This window comes from Gobius niger (genome assembly GCF_951799975.1).
Source record: "Gobius niger genome assembly, chromosome: 13".
Classification (NCBI taxonomy): Eukaryota; Metazoa; Chordata; class Actinopteri; order Gobiiformes; family Gobiidae; genus Gobius; species Gobius niger.
Window position 1 is genome coordinate 23,807,743 of NC_136864.1, and position 16,358 is coordinate 23,824,100.

The 16,358-nt window shown below is 41.9% G+C and overlaps 1 protein-coding gene across 7 annotated transcripts; it reads right to left on the minus strand.

Annotated features, from left to right (window-relative positions):
• Window positions 1–2,530: 2,530 nt before the first annotated feature.
• klhl14 (kelch-like family member 14) lies at window positions 2,531–15,966 on the minus strand. Of its 7 annotated transcripts, XM_079568694.1 has the most exons (10): window positions 14,282–14,657; window positions 14,082–14,164; window positions 13,064–13,964; window positions 11,362–11,483; window positions 6,534–6,623; window positions 6,073–6,151; window positions 5,794–5,984; window positions 5,476–5,634; window positions 5,010–5,167; window positions 2,531–3,993 (listed from the first exon to the last, which is right to left on the minus strand). In XM_079568694.1, exons 3-10 carry the CDS (start codon window positions 13,939–13,941, stop codon window positions 3,853–3,855), a joined length of 1,818 nt encoding a protein of 605 aa, XP_079424820.1. In that variant the 5' UTR covers window positions 13,942–13,964; window positions 14,082–14,164; window positions 14,282–14,657; the 3' UTR covers window positions 2,531–3,852. The 7 variants fall into 7 exon arrangements, with proteins under 7 accessions (XP_079424820.1, XP_079424821.1, XP_079424822.1 ...); XM_079568695.1 differs by lacking the exons at window positions 14,082–14,164; window positions 14,282–14,657 and adding an exon at window positions 14,761–15,966; XM_079568696.1 differs by lacking the exon at window positions 14,082–14,164.
• Between the last annotated feature and the right edge of the window lie 392 nt (window positions 15,967–16,358).

Sequence of the window (16,358 nt, forward strand, 5' to 3'; positions counted from 1 at the left end):
TGGTGGTAAACGGTTTGCAAATCGAATCCGGTCTGGCATGAGAGAGTGCCCTGCAGGTAAACATCAGGTTTGCTTTATCTGCTGTTCTGGTTCACACAGAGTGGGGTTGTGCTTGTACTGGTAGACTGAATAATGCACTACTGTATGTTCTTCAGGCCATTGTAAAAATAAATATATCTTTAGTATCAAACACATCTAAAAGAGAACAATTAAGTGTGAGATTTGGAAAAACTGCTGGAGTGCGTTCTTTCTTATTGTTAAGATTCCTCATAGTGCACATTTCAAACACTCCCCAGAAGCATTAATGATTCAGACAGCAAGAAGCACATTTTTAGAATATCTAAAAAAAACAACAAGAAATTTTTTTTAAAAAAAATAAAATAAAAATAAAAACACAATCTAAAATCAATATTAAGCAGGTTAGAGCATTTTGAACAACTTGGTCTGACAAAATTCTAAAAAAAGAAAGAAAGAAATAAAAGGAGGGGAAAAGAACCAAACAGGGCTGCTGTTGAACTGGCTAACCTGCCCAGAGCCTCAGAACAAAGGGGCCATAGACGGTGATTCACACATTGATATTAGCTTAAGCTGCTCACTGTAATGGACTTCACATTGAAACTTTTTTGCCCCTCTTTAAGTCATTATGTGTCTTAAAGCAGTACTAAGTCACTCATGCCCCTCGAGGCCATAAGCGCCACAGCAGGTGTCGTCGCATGTTGCGTTTTTTTACTCATTAATCGTCCGTGAGAGTAAACAGAAGAGATAAAGGGAGAGAGGGATATTGTAGCCTACATCCAATTACACAATGGAGATATTTTTTTCACACAAACTTGGCTGTAAATACTGTTTAAGTGGCGGTAGCCTGCAGCTAGCTTTGTCCGTTAGCCTGTTAGCTTCTTCTTCGTGAGTCTATTAGTGTGTATTGGTGACTTCAACCCAGTGCAGGCAAAGTTGCAATTGTGGTTTTCTGTCCAGAGACACCAGGTGGAGATGAAAGACCCCCGATCACCCCATTAACACTTGTATTACCCAATGGCCGCTGGCTGCCCTGCTTTTTGACCACAAACGTGGGGGCCGCCATTGCTCCGCCGTTGCTGCAGTACCTCCATATCGCCGCTAGGCCCCCATTGAAAAGCATTCGAATTTAGACACGTTAAAAACTACTTTAAAGCCTGGTTTCAATTGTTTCAACACTAGACTAGGCTAGATATTCCTCCTGAGACAACGCTGGGTTAATAACAATATATGAAACCAGGCTGGTTTTCGTAATATGAATTTTTGAAATCTCGTACTTAATGAGGGTCGGACTGTTAGCATTGGAGCAGCGCGAGCTACACGTCACGCAAGGGCCGAGTCTACAGTGAAAATCCCGCCCGTATGTCCTTTTTAGGAACATGCTTCGTCAGAGCTGGGGAGGGGGAGTCTGTAAATCCGCCATCAATTCCCCCACGGCCGTGGTCATTCTGGTAAACGGGGAGGAGTGAGCATAAGACGTCTATTTTTTCTACAGTCTATGGTATTACCCCCAGAGGGACTACGGAAAGATTTATTAAAGGGATATTTCAGGATTTTTGACATAGGGCCTCATTTCCTAGTTAGTGTTGTTGATTTATATATATATATATATATATATATTTCTTAATTCATGCAGTCTGGAAGAGTTTAGTGGTGCTAGTGCTAGGCTAGCGCATGTCTATGGCATCTAGTACCCTGTATTAAAAACAGTCTAACCCAACCCGCACAGAGCACCTGAGGAAAATCACTTATAACACCACTGATATAAATGTCTGTGTAGACTGAATCATTTTTGAAATATAACAATTTTCCATTTGAAATAACTTATAATTGAGCAGCATCAGCTTCCTGATTGTAAACTACGCAGCGGCGGATGATCTGCTCGGTTACCGGATCTACAGTAGTTTGTTAACCTGCGGCCGCCATTACTACACGTGGAATTCACAAAGGAGCTTTCTACAAATCAGATATGACAACGTTGGGAGAACGACCCCATGATTTTGAAGAGGTTTTTAATGCAGACTATTAGCTACCATAGACATGCGCTAGCCTAGCACTAACCTAGCACCATTAAACTCTATCTAAGGACTGCATGAATAAAATAAAAAAAACCTCCAGAAATCAACAACACTCTGGATAACTAGGAAATGAGGCCCTATGTCAAAAATCCTGAAATATCCCTTTAAGGTAAACAAGTTACTTCATGCAACATCATCATCCTTTTTTCTTTTCGCTTATTTTCACCCTATTTGAAATAACAGAGCTGGCTCCAAAAACCCAGCCAAACTGCTAGCATGAACGAGCTTCAGTTAGCCCGCACTGAGCGCTATGGGGAAAGACGCTTAGTCCATCGATATTGTACAGTCTATGGAACAACCAATCCAACGATAGGCAAATTCTTCAAGCAAATTGATATTACAAACAACTGGTCGAGTTTTAATCATCAAGAGAGAGTTTATTTTTATATTCTAAAATGCAAAGGACAGGATTTGAGAATAAATCCAAAGTTGAGTGCACAAAAATGTTCCACTGCAAGCAACTATGTACAAGAATGAAATCAGTAAATCTTTACATTTCAACAGGTACTGCATGAATGTTTAGAGTCATATTTTTGAACCTTATACAAGCATCAGACTTCATCAGGTTCATTTACATTTTAGTGAACGGTACTTTAAGGTTTAGGGTTCACTAGTAGTGCATTTAGGACTGCAGTGTTTTATGAATGGGACATTAGGAGCCCATCATTGAATTGCTACAGGACCATAAAAACAGGTCAAACACGTTTTCCTCTAAATGTGTTTGTCCAATGATGCTATGCACCAAAACATCGACGAGCATTTACAATTTGATTGTACCATCATTACATTACATCTCAGTGTTTCTTATTAACAATATCAGCTTCTTTCAAAACTGCAACAAATATTTGGCAAGTTTTTTTTTGTGTAAAGCAGGTCTCTGGAAACAGTTTTACAGAAGTTGAAACAGCTGAAAATTAAGATTGGTCGTCACATACGCTTGACTTTTTACAGTTTTTAAATGAAAATGTTGTCTGTAAATTGATGTTAAAATCAAAGACAGTAGAATTAATGGACTAATGTGGTAACTGGTGATAGGAAGCTGTTTGAATTAGAGTCTATGGAGCTAGCATCCTTGAACTGGAAAACTTTACAAAGGTTTAGTGGTGTTTCCTTTACTTTTCAGCACGTACATACAAACTGCTTTAACCAACAAATGTTTTTTTGTTTTTTTTCTGGTGCTTTAGCTCTTCAAGTTTGCCCCATCAAACAAAAAGCATGCACATGAAACTTTCTCACAGACCACGGAGCCCAGTAATTCACTGTCTTTATGAAATAAAAATTGACCAGGTGAAAATCAGGATAAGTGCACAATCCACCCAGACATAAACGTGTCAAGAGAAACAAACATTACACATGTCCATCGTCACCTTTTTGTTTTCACCAGCTCTTGTTGCACAGAACCTTTGATATTTTAGTGTCCAATATCGCTGCCTCTATGGAATAAAGATACAACGGATTTGAAAAGCTATATTTCAGTCAACACTATGCGTGCCATATAAGAGGAGCCAAAAACACTGACAATGAAATTAAATATGAACCAACTCTTTTCTTGGAATACTGATGTGTGTCATTACTTACATTACACTTTTTTTTTTTTTTCAAATCTTCAGTAAGGAATAACGAAAGTGCTCTGATCAAACCTGTAAAAAAATAATCTTTATACACAAGCCCGTTCTGGCGACTGGTGGCTGCTGATGTTTTCCTCCTCCCAGTCGGTGTGGTTCCCCCTGACGCCTGCGCCCATCGCTGGCATTAGTTGTCATTTGTTAAAAGGGAGGCAGGCCGGCAGTACGACTGTGGAGCAGGCAGGGCCTGCTAACGGCTCTGCCACCTCTCCCTCTAGCTCAGTCCACGTGCCTTTCTCTGGGCTGTAGCAGATGGTGGAAGACTTGTATGCCCCCTGTAAAGAAAATAGAAACTTTAATTCCTGTTTTTCTGGTCCAAGTATGTGTGGTTAGATTGATGGGTTTTCAAATATGCTCAACAGTAAGTGACTTTATTTATACATTTTAACCTGTTATCTGCCAGCTTAGGGTTAGGGTTAGAAATGATGCATATCCAAATCTCAAAGCGTATTGACTGGAGAGCCTACAGCCTATATACCAGTGTGACACCGCATTTGAAAGCCAAGACCTTCTAGTTCCTAAAACTAAGCGTGAGATCTGTGTGACCGAAACACAACTTACATCACATTTGCCGTTCCTAACTCTAACCCTAACTCGGTGATCGGGGGGACCTCAAGTAACAGGTTAAAAGGAACGGCAAATTTGATGTAAGCTTCACTCACACAGATCTTACAAATGGCTTTCAAATGAGGTACCACACTGCAGGCTGCAAGCTCTCCTGTCAATGCGCTTTGAGACTACGTATGATCGCAAACTCTAACTCTAACCCTGACCCTAAGCTGGCAACAAGTTAAAGAGGGGGTATAATACTTTTTGCAGTTACAATATTTGGTAATCTCGATATCAAAAAACATACTTTTATCACTATCTTACACTTTGCCGGTTAGAAAATGCAATATTGATTGAAAACAGCAAAACAACAAAATATACAATACAATAGTTTCACTTCCTGATTTCTCCCCATAAGCCCCTCCCACTCCGCCTCCTCTTGCTCTATTTTTCTGTGCAGCTGTTATAAATGGTCCATGCGGCTGCAGTGAAGCTATGGCGAATGTTTTTACTTTGCAAAGAAAGGATTGAGCAGAACACGAGATTAAGAGGTGAGGAAAGTATTTCAGGAGGAGCACTAAGAAAATCCACTGGAGAAGATTCAAAGATGCGTGAATAAGTCCAAGGCTTGATTTTGCTTTATACCCCTTGACTTTGGATAGTGATAGATCGCCAGGGTTAATAGACACCCACTGCTAAAACAAACATGTACAAATGGGTCTTTATTTGTGGCAAATAGTACCATGCTCCAGCTGTAGCCTCCGACAAGGAAGATGCTGTCGTCTAAAACAGCGCAGCCCGGTCCACTGCGGCCCTCCAGGATGGGCGTCTGCAGGATGTTCCACTGGTCAGCTTTGGGGTCATAGCACTCCACAAGCATCACGTCCAGATGAGAGAACCCTGTGACGAGAGGGAAGCCGTTCCTAGTTTCATGTATTATGGCTGGTGGCATCCGATACAGCAAACTATAGATATTAGCGAATTCTATACATGAACATCTGTACTTTCTTATATCAAAAATCGACAGCTGAAAACCATTGTGCAGTGAGCCAAAGCTGCCTAAAAAGAGGCTCTGTGTGAGTGGTTGTGCATGTGTCCAGCTTGTGCGGGTGCATAATAATCACTGATACTCGTGACAGTAATTTGTTTTAGCCCTGACCTTCCTCTTTTTTAATGAATGATGCCGAATGAATCGCTGAAGTACTTGCCTTTGAGATGATTTCCACCAATGGCGTAGAGGCGGTCGTTCATCCCTGCCAGGGCGTGAATGGCACGTTTTGTGTTCATGTCCTGTTTACGGGCCCACACGTCCATTACAGGGTCGTAACAGTAGAGCCAGGACACATACTCCCCATTGTGCACCCCTCCTGAAAAAAAGGTTCACGCTACTGTCAAAGCCTCTGTTAATACCTCTTTAGTTGCCAGTGTCTGGGTTGAGAAAATTAACCCAGACACATTTGCACAATTTACCTCAAAAACATACATTTATTTATATAATTTTAGGTTCATTTTAAGTTAAGCCTCACCTGAGATGTAAATCTTGCCGTTGTGCACCGCTCCGGCGTGGGCGGCCAGAGGTTGAGGCAGAGATGAAAGATAATTCCACTCGTTGGTCTCCAGGTTGTAAGACTCGACACTGGAGAGGTATCCGCTCTCGTTCCTCCCGCCAATCACATACAAGTGCTTATCCAGGCGGCAGGCGAAGAAGCTGGCTCTCCTGTGGACCATGTGTCAGGACAGGATTACTCACTCTGTGACAATATTCACTTGCTGCATGTACACGGCAAAGCCAAAACTGAACTCACCGCTCCTGCATCGGGGGCAGTTGGATCCAGCTGTTGAATCTGGGATCATAGCGGCTCACAAAATTAGTGCTGTGTTTTCCTGCAGAAGAGATTTTGCACGGGTTAGGGTTAGGATTATGCATGTAAAGCAATATAAATTATTGCTTTTGTAGTTTTTTACAGCCCAATAAATGCATTTTGAAAATGACAGTGCCCCACATTTAAAGCCTTTGTTTTTGTGTTCTTGTTCCCACCTCTTTACAAACAGCACTTTTAGAAGTCCCACACTGCACATATTTCAGTGCTTTTCTGCCAGTTTTGATCAAGTGCTGTTTGTCCACTCAGAGCCGATCCAGCTTTGAGAGAGCGCTACATTACCACTGATTGGTTTGAACTTACTCACTGGGCGAGCTTTGTCGAATTGAGAGAGTAAACATTGGCGAAATGTGTGGATGTGAATCAGTGCCGTGTGTCCTCAGTACCGTTGGGGTTCCACTGGTCTTCTCCTCCCATCAGCAGCAAGAAGTTCTCCACCTCCACTACGCAGTGATGGGCGCTGTTGTAAGGCATGACTGCACAAAAAAGCACAAAAGGATACCACTGTCAACACCAGCATTTTTCAATCAAGGACAGCAACGCAAAAAGACTTCAAATGACCTCCCTATTTAAGAATTGAGTCACAAAAGCTGTTCTGTTCTGAATCACTGTTTGGTGTTGCTTTTTTGTTTTGTTTTTGAAGATTTTTGTCACGTAAGCTTGATTCAGTGGGACAGCACTGGGTAAAAGTGTGTTTTTAGGTTGGAGAAATAAATATAAATAAGTTATAAATAAGATGGAGGAAGACATGACATCTTTCATGTTTACAACATTTCCCTCACATTTCTCATAATTTCACTTATTTCCATCATTTAATGATGATCAAATATTTCAATATACAAATAAAATACAAATTCAATAGGCTCTGGCACAGAATGTTGCATAGCAACATGATGCTAAATTCCTCAGGTAACGACCTATTGTCAGAGTTTTGTTCCAATGAGAGTTGGCTGTGTTTTGTTGAAATAAATAAACATTTAAACAGTATTTCAATATAAACGCAGGGCTGTGGGAACCCAGGGTGCTGAGGGTGGTGCAGCATCGCCTGATTTATGGTTGCATATTGCAGGCAATATTAATAAATAGGAAATATGTACAGAAAAAGCAATTTTAGGGGCAATGTTGTCCCTCTGCGCTCCCTAACACACAGCTCTGTGTAAACGTGGCTGTTGGATATTTGGATAATCATTTACAACAAATGAAAACTTTACACAAGAGGTAAATACTTCACTGGAAGAGACTTCTGTGGTAACAACAATGGGTGAGGATAGCACTGTTTCATCATGGCAGCTGTCATAAAAGCCAGTTTAATGTGAACTTTACACTTTAAAGAACTTCAAAGACTGGTTTCAAAGTTACAGTTTGTATATATACATTTTGTAGTTTTATCTTTGGGCTTTGATTGAAGCCCTGTGGAGGATTATTGCCGCTCCACACGCCCCCGTGGGGCCTTTCTGTTCTTTTTAGGAACATGTTCTGTAGGAGGAGACTGAGCAGAAATAATGGATTCTCTTCTCGACAGGTGAAATCAGTGTGAATGGGGAGGGGTGAGTAATGACAGTCTACTGATATTATATCAGTGGTTTATAACTGTTTTAATGGTTTATAACACTTTTAAAGTGTTTTAGCTTTGAAGCTAAAGGCTAACGTAAATTTGATGCTAATAAATGTTTAAAAAAAAAATGATCTGAACTCATTTTAATTAAAAACCCTTGACTTGACTTTTATTTAAGTTTTATTACATTTTTTTTTTTATTATTTAGTCTTTATTTTAGGTTGAAATGTGGACAGGAAGTTGTCTTCCTGGCCAACAGTAAGTTAGCCAAAAACAATCCATGCAGAGTCTTTTAAGGACAACTGAATTGATAGTGCATTAACACCTAACAGTATAAGCTAAGTTTAGGACAGACTCCTTGGCAGAAGCAGGTTTTCAGCATCTTCTATAACAGTCTGCGCATTAAACTTAAGTGCCTCGCTCGTCCAAAAGGCCCCCTCCCTCAAATGAAGCACCTTTTGTGTACACTTGTGTAACTTGAGTTGGCCTATGTACCTTCTTTTTTCCTCTTTTTTTATATTTCATTTTTTATTGAATTGACCCCATTGAGATGTAGAGAAATGGTCTTAGGTGACAGTCATAATGAACATGATCGTGTTCACTCAATAAATCTCAGGCCGGGTGCTTTTCGCGCACAAATCAGTGGAATGTTAAAACCCACCTGTCTGTCTCCATCAGTCATTTCCACTGTCACCTCCCCACCGCCTGATGGATCACAGTTGCTGCAAAATTAGACAGCCTTGAATCTCATTTCTTTCCAATTGGCCTCCCCCTGCAATCTCACTCTGGCGGGCTGACATGTGCCGCTCCGCCCTGGGGAAGGGGGGGTCTCCGATAGGGTACTAGTAGTAGCACGACATACACAAAACACTAAAGCTCTATCTTGAATGAGGGGGATTAGGCTGCCCGACTCCAGTGCACCTCAAAGACAAGCTCCGTATGACTGTGCCAAATTCCCTTACGTGCTATTTACATTATCACTCAGTCAGCACTATATGGGACATGGATGGGCGCCCTTTTAGATGATGTCTAGTGACTTGCACACTTGCACCAAAAATATAATCTTGTGCGAAAGGATGATGGTTTTACAGAGGGGTCGCGCGATAAGCCCTCACGTCATTATCTCAATTAACATTTCACTTTGATTATTAAATGAGCTTTTCAGCCCATTATTGTTCACTGAATGCACAAGTAATTAAGCCGGGATAAAGTGCGTATCAAAATTGTGACAGCTTATAGGATTGCATTGATAATGGCAGGAGCTGAACTGTACTACAGTGTTAAAAGCCAAACTGCGTAACATGTGTGTTTTTCTTAAACTGATCGCAAACAGCTGAAATTAAATATCCAGTTTCACTTCCTGATTTTGAAGCCCCTCCCACTGCCCCCCTTTGCTATGCAGCTGCTTCAATAAAGGGGGGGGGGAGATAAAGAACCTCGGGAGGAGCTTTTTGGGAGCTGCCGCCTCTGGGGAAGATCCAAATATTACCCAAAGATGCGTGAGTGGCCCAAAACACAGCTCCAGGTGTGTTTTGGATGAGAGAACATTATAACATGGTAAAAGGCAATTTTGCTTAGTACATCCCCTTTATAACACTATATTGTTGCTGCCTTGTTCTAACTAAACATGAGGTTCAAATACTGTACATAAAGTTCTCTTCCAAATGGTTTTGATAACCAACTGTAAAGACTGCGTTGATGATGATTATTAAGTGCTGTTAATTGAAATTTAAATAATACATAATAATAATAATCCCTAATTATGTAAACAACAAGCTCATGTTTATCATGAAAAAGTAATACAATGAAAGTAAAACATCACGTCTATATAAAGATAGTATCAAGTATGTGCAAGTATTGAGTATATCCTCCTGATCCCTAACCCTGCAGGTAAGCCTTCAGGTGTACCCAGCAGCAGCAGCCATAGGAGGGCATTAGAAGCACGTCTTTTATGAGATGGAAAGCATCAGTCCCTGGACTACAGTGAGCTGCAGGGCTCACTAGAGGGAGTCAGAAACCTCTGCATAGAGACGCAGTCGGGGCCGCTTGACTGCCTCCTCAGCTAATGCACCACTGCTGCTGAGGGCTGACGTGCCTTCAACACATTACAGCCGCATCCTGCCGAGCTGAGTCCTTTGTTCCAGGCCATACAGTGTACAGCAGCCTGTGATTTTAATATGAGCCTGCTTTAAATAAGCACAGACAGAGGGAATAGTCCGAGGCTTTGTCTGCTGTTTGCCACGCTACACTGGGTACACTAGATGGCAAACTTTACACTGGAATCAGCGGGCAGTGGGTTTCTGAAGAGAGGGATCCGATTCTCCCAAATTGTGTTGATGAATGTCTTAATCAAAGCCTGTCCCTCTCAGGTTTCGCCTCATTGAAAAGTTATGATTGAATGTTAATAATCTTCTATTCCACATCCATTGTGTGGAGGCTACATCAGATAGCCACTGATGTGTTAAGGGGATGATTTTGCACTTTTGTCCTTCCATTTGGACACGGACCATTTGAGTGTTAACTTTTTAGTTTTGAGTGATGGAAATCCCTATTGACCTTTTGCTTGTTGCAGTTTATACCCATGAGTGTGAGTGTAATGAGAAAATAACAATATAGACACCAGCGAGCTGCGGGCTGTTGTGAACGCACGCTTCCTTTAGCAGAATGCCTCCTGATAAAGCTGGCCAAACACAAGCTGAAATGCCACTTGACTGCCAAGAAATATTATGAATTGGGGAAATCTGTCCAGCACTTTAGCTCTTAAGAAAGCAAATCTCACCAAATTTACGATAAACTTATAAAGCACAAAGATTAAGGGCAATGGGGCAGTCTACGAGAGTAATATGTACAAATGAAGAAACACTGCCGAGCCATGACTCAAACCAAAACAAAGGACAAAAACTCAATAGGACCAGAGATGAGGATGCAAAGAACAAATATGGTTTTCCATTAGCTCTGTTTGACCTTTGCAATACTACAACAATATAGTGGTGGGCCTTCAAAGGTCATAGATGACAAAGAGAAAGGACCTGCTGGGCTCCTCAGAGATGCTTCCCTAAACATTATAGATACTGTTGTTTGGCCATTCCCCTTTTTCTCTGACAGCTCTTTCTTTCTAGTAATATCTAAATTTCAGCTTGAAATGATCTCTGAGATTTATAAGGATGTACCAAAAACGTGCTTTATGTCACTTAATGCATTGTAGTTGGGTTTCTGCCAACATTTGTACTTTTATAATCACAGAATGAACCTCTATTGGCTAATTTAGACAAATTTATCGACAAACATATTGAATAATTAAGCTAAATAAACAAGCTATTGAGAAAAGAAGTGATTCATTGTTGTCGCAGCTCCGCCATAATAGATCATTACATTCAAGTAAATCTCATCATGCATCTTGCGAGCATATTTCAGCAAAAACAAGGGAAACCGGGCATGACGCTCCACAGTGCTGCGAAGTCACGCTCTGATTAAAAACTTATATTAGTGTGATAGTGATAGTGATGCATTATTACCTGAAGGATTTAGGGAACTCCTTCCCTCATTTTCCGTGGAAATTAACCTGTGTTAGAGTCATCCATAGGAACAGCTATTTCTCATCATAAAGCCTCAAAACGCCAGGTGCCCCCGGGTGCAAAACAGAGGCGTCTTATACTCACTTGTAAGAATCTTCCATGTCTTTTTCTCGTCGTCGTAGTACTGGACCAAATTACTGGGGAGGCGATCAGGTCCAGGAGGCAAGCCACCCACCAGTAACAGCAACCTCTTATTGGAGCGGATTCTGCAAAGTCACAAAGAAGAGCGGGTTGGTGGACATTGACAAGTGTTCGAAAACAGGACAAAACCTGCCAACTAAATCCAACGTAACAGGAAAGGAAAATAAGCAAACCACACACAAAAAAGATTGAAATGATGAGAACTATAAATGAATAAATTGACACACACAATAAAAAATGGAGTATTCGTGTTCTTGAATGGGGCATAGCTCCCTAAAGACGCTCTTTCAATTAGCTGTGAAGTGAGGTCACTCCAGCGGGGTGCCATGCTGGAGGCAAAGAGCGCAATTGAGAGCATAAACCTGTCCATACAATGTCTCCATTTCATTGGCTTCCGTGATTCATGTGACACTCCTGTGCCAGTGCTGAGGTATCCCCTGCTGTTGTCAATGAAATATCATCTCACACTTTACTTACTTTAGCCCCCTATTATCCAGCCCTTACTGGAGTTTATTGCAATTCATCACAATTCGCGGGCTAATATTAAGACTAACTGGGTTTAGATTCAAGCAGATTCAAGCACGGTCACCTTTTTTTCCCTCCCCCGATTCATATTTTACTTTTTCATGCTTGGGTAAACGGCCATTGTCTCGGTACGTTCTCTCTGCGACTGGCCCAATCGGAAGTGTTTTGGGGTTATTCATATGCAAATGAGCCCCTGGACATAGATAATGGTGATTAATTGAGAGGAGAGAAACAGTGGCATGTGAAACTAATTATGAGGATTCTTTATTCCTTGCTCATTTTGGACCCGTATGCAGAAATAGATATGTTATTGGACTGGAGGAGAACAGTTTCTGGTCTTAAAAATAGCTTGTCTTCTAAATTTGGATCACAGTGATATCCCCAGATTAAGATATTTATACATCCCTCAACTGTAATTTATGTGGTTTTAATTTGGGCAAATTACTGGTTCTTTTATCACACTACTGTAGCTGTCAGGTAAACAAAACGACAGCTGTGTCACTCAATCGGATTGTGACACTGACAGCTTTCAGAAAATATTGGAGCAACAGTTTCACTCTGGTCTATTTTAGTCTCTGAATCTGCATCAAATATTTTGTAATTCAATTCCTAAAACAGAAATAATGTGTTTTTTGGTAAAGGTTGTGATAATTATCATCTTTTCTTCCTTTTTCATTTGTGTTCGGAAACAGATTAGTAGCAATCTTATTTTCAAGCTAACGCCAGAGCTACAATGTAATTGCCATGTAATTCTATTGCCATGTAATTCTGGGACCACTATAATCACAGCGTTTCAAATTGTATTCATGAGAGTTGCCATGAATCATCTGCAGCCTTTATCTGGTTAGCCACATCATGTCTACATTGATTGAAGAGCAATTACACGTGTGTGAAAAAGTCTGTAGAATGGACTTTTACCGTGGATATTTGGTTGATTAAGTTAAATCGACTAGGCCCTCTCTACAAATGCCTATACAATCTTGATCACACGAGTGGACAGTACAAGAGTTGGGGAAACGTTGAATCAGCATTTGTCCAGATTAAATTGGGAGGCATTCAAATGTCTTGCACTGTGAAGTGTATGCATAGCCTTATCATGTACATTATTAGGCAGTCTCACCTGCTGGCTATGGTCTGCCTGCAGTGTTGTCTGAAGGGCATCAAGTGGTAGTTCATGGCATCGAGAAGCAGTTTCTGGCACACCGGGTCACTCCTCATGAAGTCAACAGACTGCACCCTCTCCACCAGCTCTGGGGCAGGGATGAGGGCAAAGCGCAGCCTCTTCATGAGGTCCGGGGCGTAGTGCATGCGAGTCTCGCGGTCATGCTCCAGCCACAGCACTGACATCTGGAACAGCGCCAGCTCGGACTCCACCGGGGGAGGCAGAGCGTCCAGCATGGCACACATCTCCTCAAAGTTTAGCAGAAGCACATCCTCCACCAGGTACTTGTTGGCCAGCTTCTTTGTCTCGTCCAGTCCATGGAGGGCGGCAATCTTGCAGATTTGCTTGTAGTTCTGCACAGAGATCTGGTCGTTGAGGAACTGCACACAGAGCTTGGTGATTTGAGGGATGTTTAGGATCTTGCTCACTGACAACACCTCTTCCACCGTGTCCAGGGAAAGAGTCACGTTGGCAGTGTAGAGGTACTCCAATACTAAGCGTAGTCCAACAGAGGAGCAGCCCTGTAGTACCAGGTTATTAATGGGCCTGGCAGTGGGGGTCACTAGCTTGTCATCAGGGGAGGATGAGGGTGTCCCGCTGCTCCCCTGGTCTCCTTTACTGCCCTCATTGTTGATTACATTGTGAGAGGAGAAGAGAGACCTGAAGTACTGGGAGCAGGACGCCAGCACCGCTTTGTGGCAGTGGAACTGCTGTCCCTGGGCAGTGAGAGTCACATCACAGAAAAGCTGTTTCCTCCACAACAGATTGAGCCCATGCAGCAGAGTGTCACTGTGAGTTGGATCAAAGGTGGATGTTCTATCACCCGATCTGGACATGACTTCCTCACTCTGAACGCCACCTAGGCAACAAACAACCATGCAAGTCTTCACTTTAGTTTACTTATAGTACAGTACGCCTATTGATGCTTTCAGTCAACTACTAAAACATTTCTAACAAAAGTTAGGAAACGCATTACTCGTTTGTCCGTGTCGGAAAGAGCCCCAGCCCCAGCAGACGGCGTGAATTTACGTCCAGAACGGCTTCAGTCACTCTAAACTTCTTGTCATACAGCAACAAACAAAAACGCAGTAGTTTCCATAGCGTGCCACACTTATTCATTCTTATTTGGAAAGGCTATAACGAGCGCTGAGCTCTGAAGGAGGCTTTCAAACCAACCGGAGATACGGAGATGCTGCACTGCTTTCCCCCAGCGACGCGCTCAAGTTGTCGGCTCCGGAGAGGAGGCACAGTCGCTACGCCGATGGGCTGAGATGCTGCATCCTGCCTCCATCTACCCCAGATAATACGCTGCACTTCCCCAGAACGAAGACATGGCACATCGCAGGGCTCTACGGCGCCATACAAAAGCAATTAGTTTGTTTCCAAGTCAGCAGCGGCAGTAAGCGACTGGTACGTTGATTTTAGCCTACCTGATTTACGCAAACGCGCGATTGGGTAAAATATTCTTTGAGATGCATCTTCCTTTAAAGTTGCGGGTGGAATGCATGCCTGGTCTGTCTGAAGAAGCAATATTTTGAAGTGCGTAATCTGGATAAACTTAAACCCGAGCGTGCGTAAACGTCGCCAGATCCAGTAAAAGCGCCTGTCAGAACTAAATGATGTGAGTAGCTCAGCAGAGAAGAAGCCAAACTTACCTGACTTCAGCTCTCGACAAAGAAGAAAGTAAGCTTTCCAGTAATGTCACTTGAAATCCTTTTGTTCCTCTTTAGAGAATTCCTAAAAAGTCTGTGGTCGCCGGTGACTCCCAAAACAATTGATTCCAACTCTTAAAGTCACTATTTCGCGTTATTTGTTGACGTTGATCATTTGTTCTTCTGAATTAACAAGAAGAGTGTGAGTGTGAGAGGGAGCTGTGCTTTCTGCAAGAGAAGAAGAAGAAATATACGTGTGACAAATTATGCTACCAAGAAACAACACATCATTATCCTTGGGCCTGGGGCTCAGTGAGTCGTAACGAGAGTAATAGGAAATCCACGGTTGGGGAGAGAAACGGTCGTGCATGGCCGGTGGAGAGAGACCATGCAGGGGTATGGATGCTGGAGAGACTCGCAAAATTATGGCTCAAGGCTATTGTAAAAACTGTCGAGCGTAAATGACTGCGATTTCAAACATCTATGGAAGAAAGAAAAGAGAAAGGGGGAGAAAAAGCGAGTCTTTCCCTCGCCGTTATAGAGAGAACCGTCAAGTTTTAGTGCGCATTGCTAATTAGTCAATTTCTCTCTGCCTTCACAGCCCGACGACTTTGCTGCTGAGCTGAAACTGCTAATTTCTGGGACCAGCCTTTTTTTGGCTGTGAACTGGATGGATGAATGGCTTGTCTCGCACAAATGACAAAAAGCCCCTGCCTTAATCTCCATCGCCAAAATAACCCCTCATCTCATTCTGCTCATACTAGTCCTTCAAAAGAAGGTGCACGACAAAAACTACAGCTTTGCATCTTTATATCAGGACAACATCCATGTTGATATTGTGATTTATTTCATAAACAGGTCAACACCAAACATGTCCAAACTGATACTAAAGTTTCAAAACACAATTAAGTCGCTATATTTCCATACACACATTCATTTTCTAATCCAATGACCACACTTTGAGGCATAGCCCCAGGCCAAAACACAAAGGAGTGAAACCTGATACAGAGCAGTCACCAGCAGTGCACACAAGTCCACAATGAACTAATGAATGCTGGCCAAAGAAAAAGCACCAAAGCTACACGTTACATAGTCAAATCACTATTCAGACTTAGCCTATAGGCATGATCAAATATCCTGACTGATCACAGCTCATGAAGGACATGCATACTGAAGCTCAGGATTCAGCCTTTAATCAGAAACGATCACTATAGACAATAACTACAGACAATATCAAATTATTTGATAAACTCAAAGTTATTTCATATCAAATATTATTAGCAGATAAATCTGTTAGAAAGCACATTAAGGTTCTGTTTATTCATCTTAAAAGTAGCAATAGCATAGTAGCCCAAACATCTGCAAACAGTATTTAGATGTGTATGTACTAAGTAGATACAAGTATGCGTTACTGTAATATCTACAATGGCCACCACACTGTGTTCCTCATTGGTCATGTGGATGTCAACATATTTAGTAATAATGTTACTGAGCTGGTCAAAGTAAATCTGAAGGAGGTCCTGGTTCATTAAATGCATCGCATTTAGGACTGTCCCAGCCTGTTAAAGAGTCTCCAATGTCCGCACCCCTTCACTTAGTCA

Excerpts from the sequence above, each read along its gene's own strand:
- klhl14 (XM_079568693.1), bottom strand. The coding sequence starts at position 13,983 with ATGGTTGTTTGTTGCCTAGGTGGCGTTCAGAGTGAGGAAGTCATGTCC. Across the intron at positions 6,152-6,533 it reads AGACCAGTGGAACCCCAACG|GAAAACACAGCACTAATTTT; the intron begins GTACTGAGGACA and ends TCTCTTCTGCAG. Across the intron at positions 3,994-5,009 it reads GAGGCTACAGCTGGAGCATG|GGGGCATACAAGTCTTCCAC; the intron begins GTACTATTTGCC and ends TTTTCTTTACAG.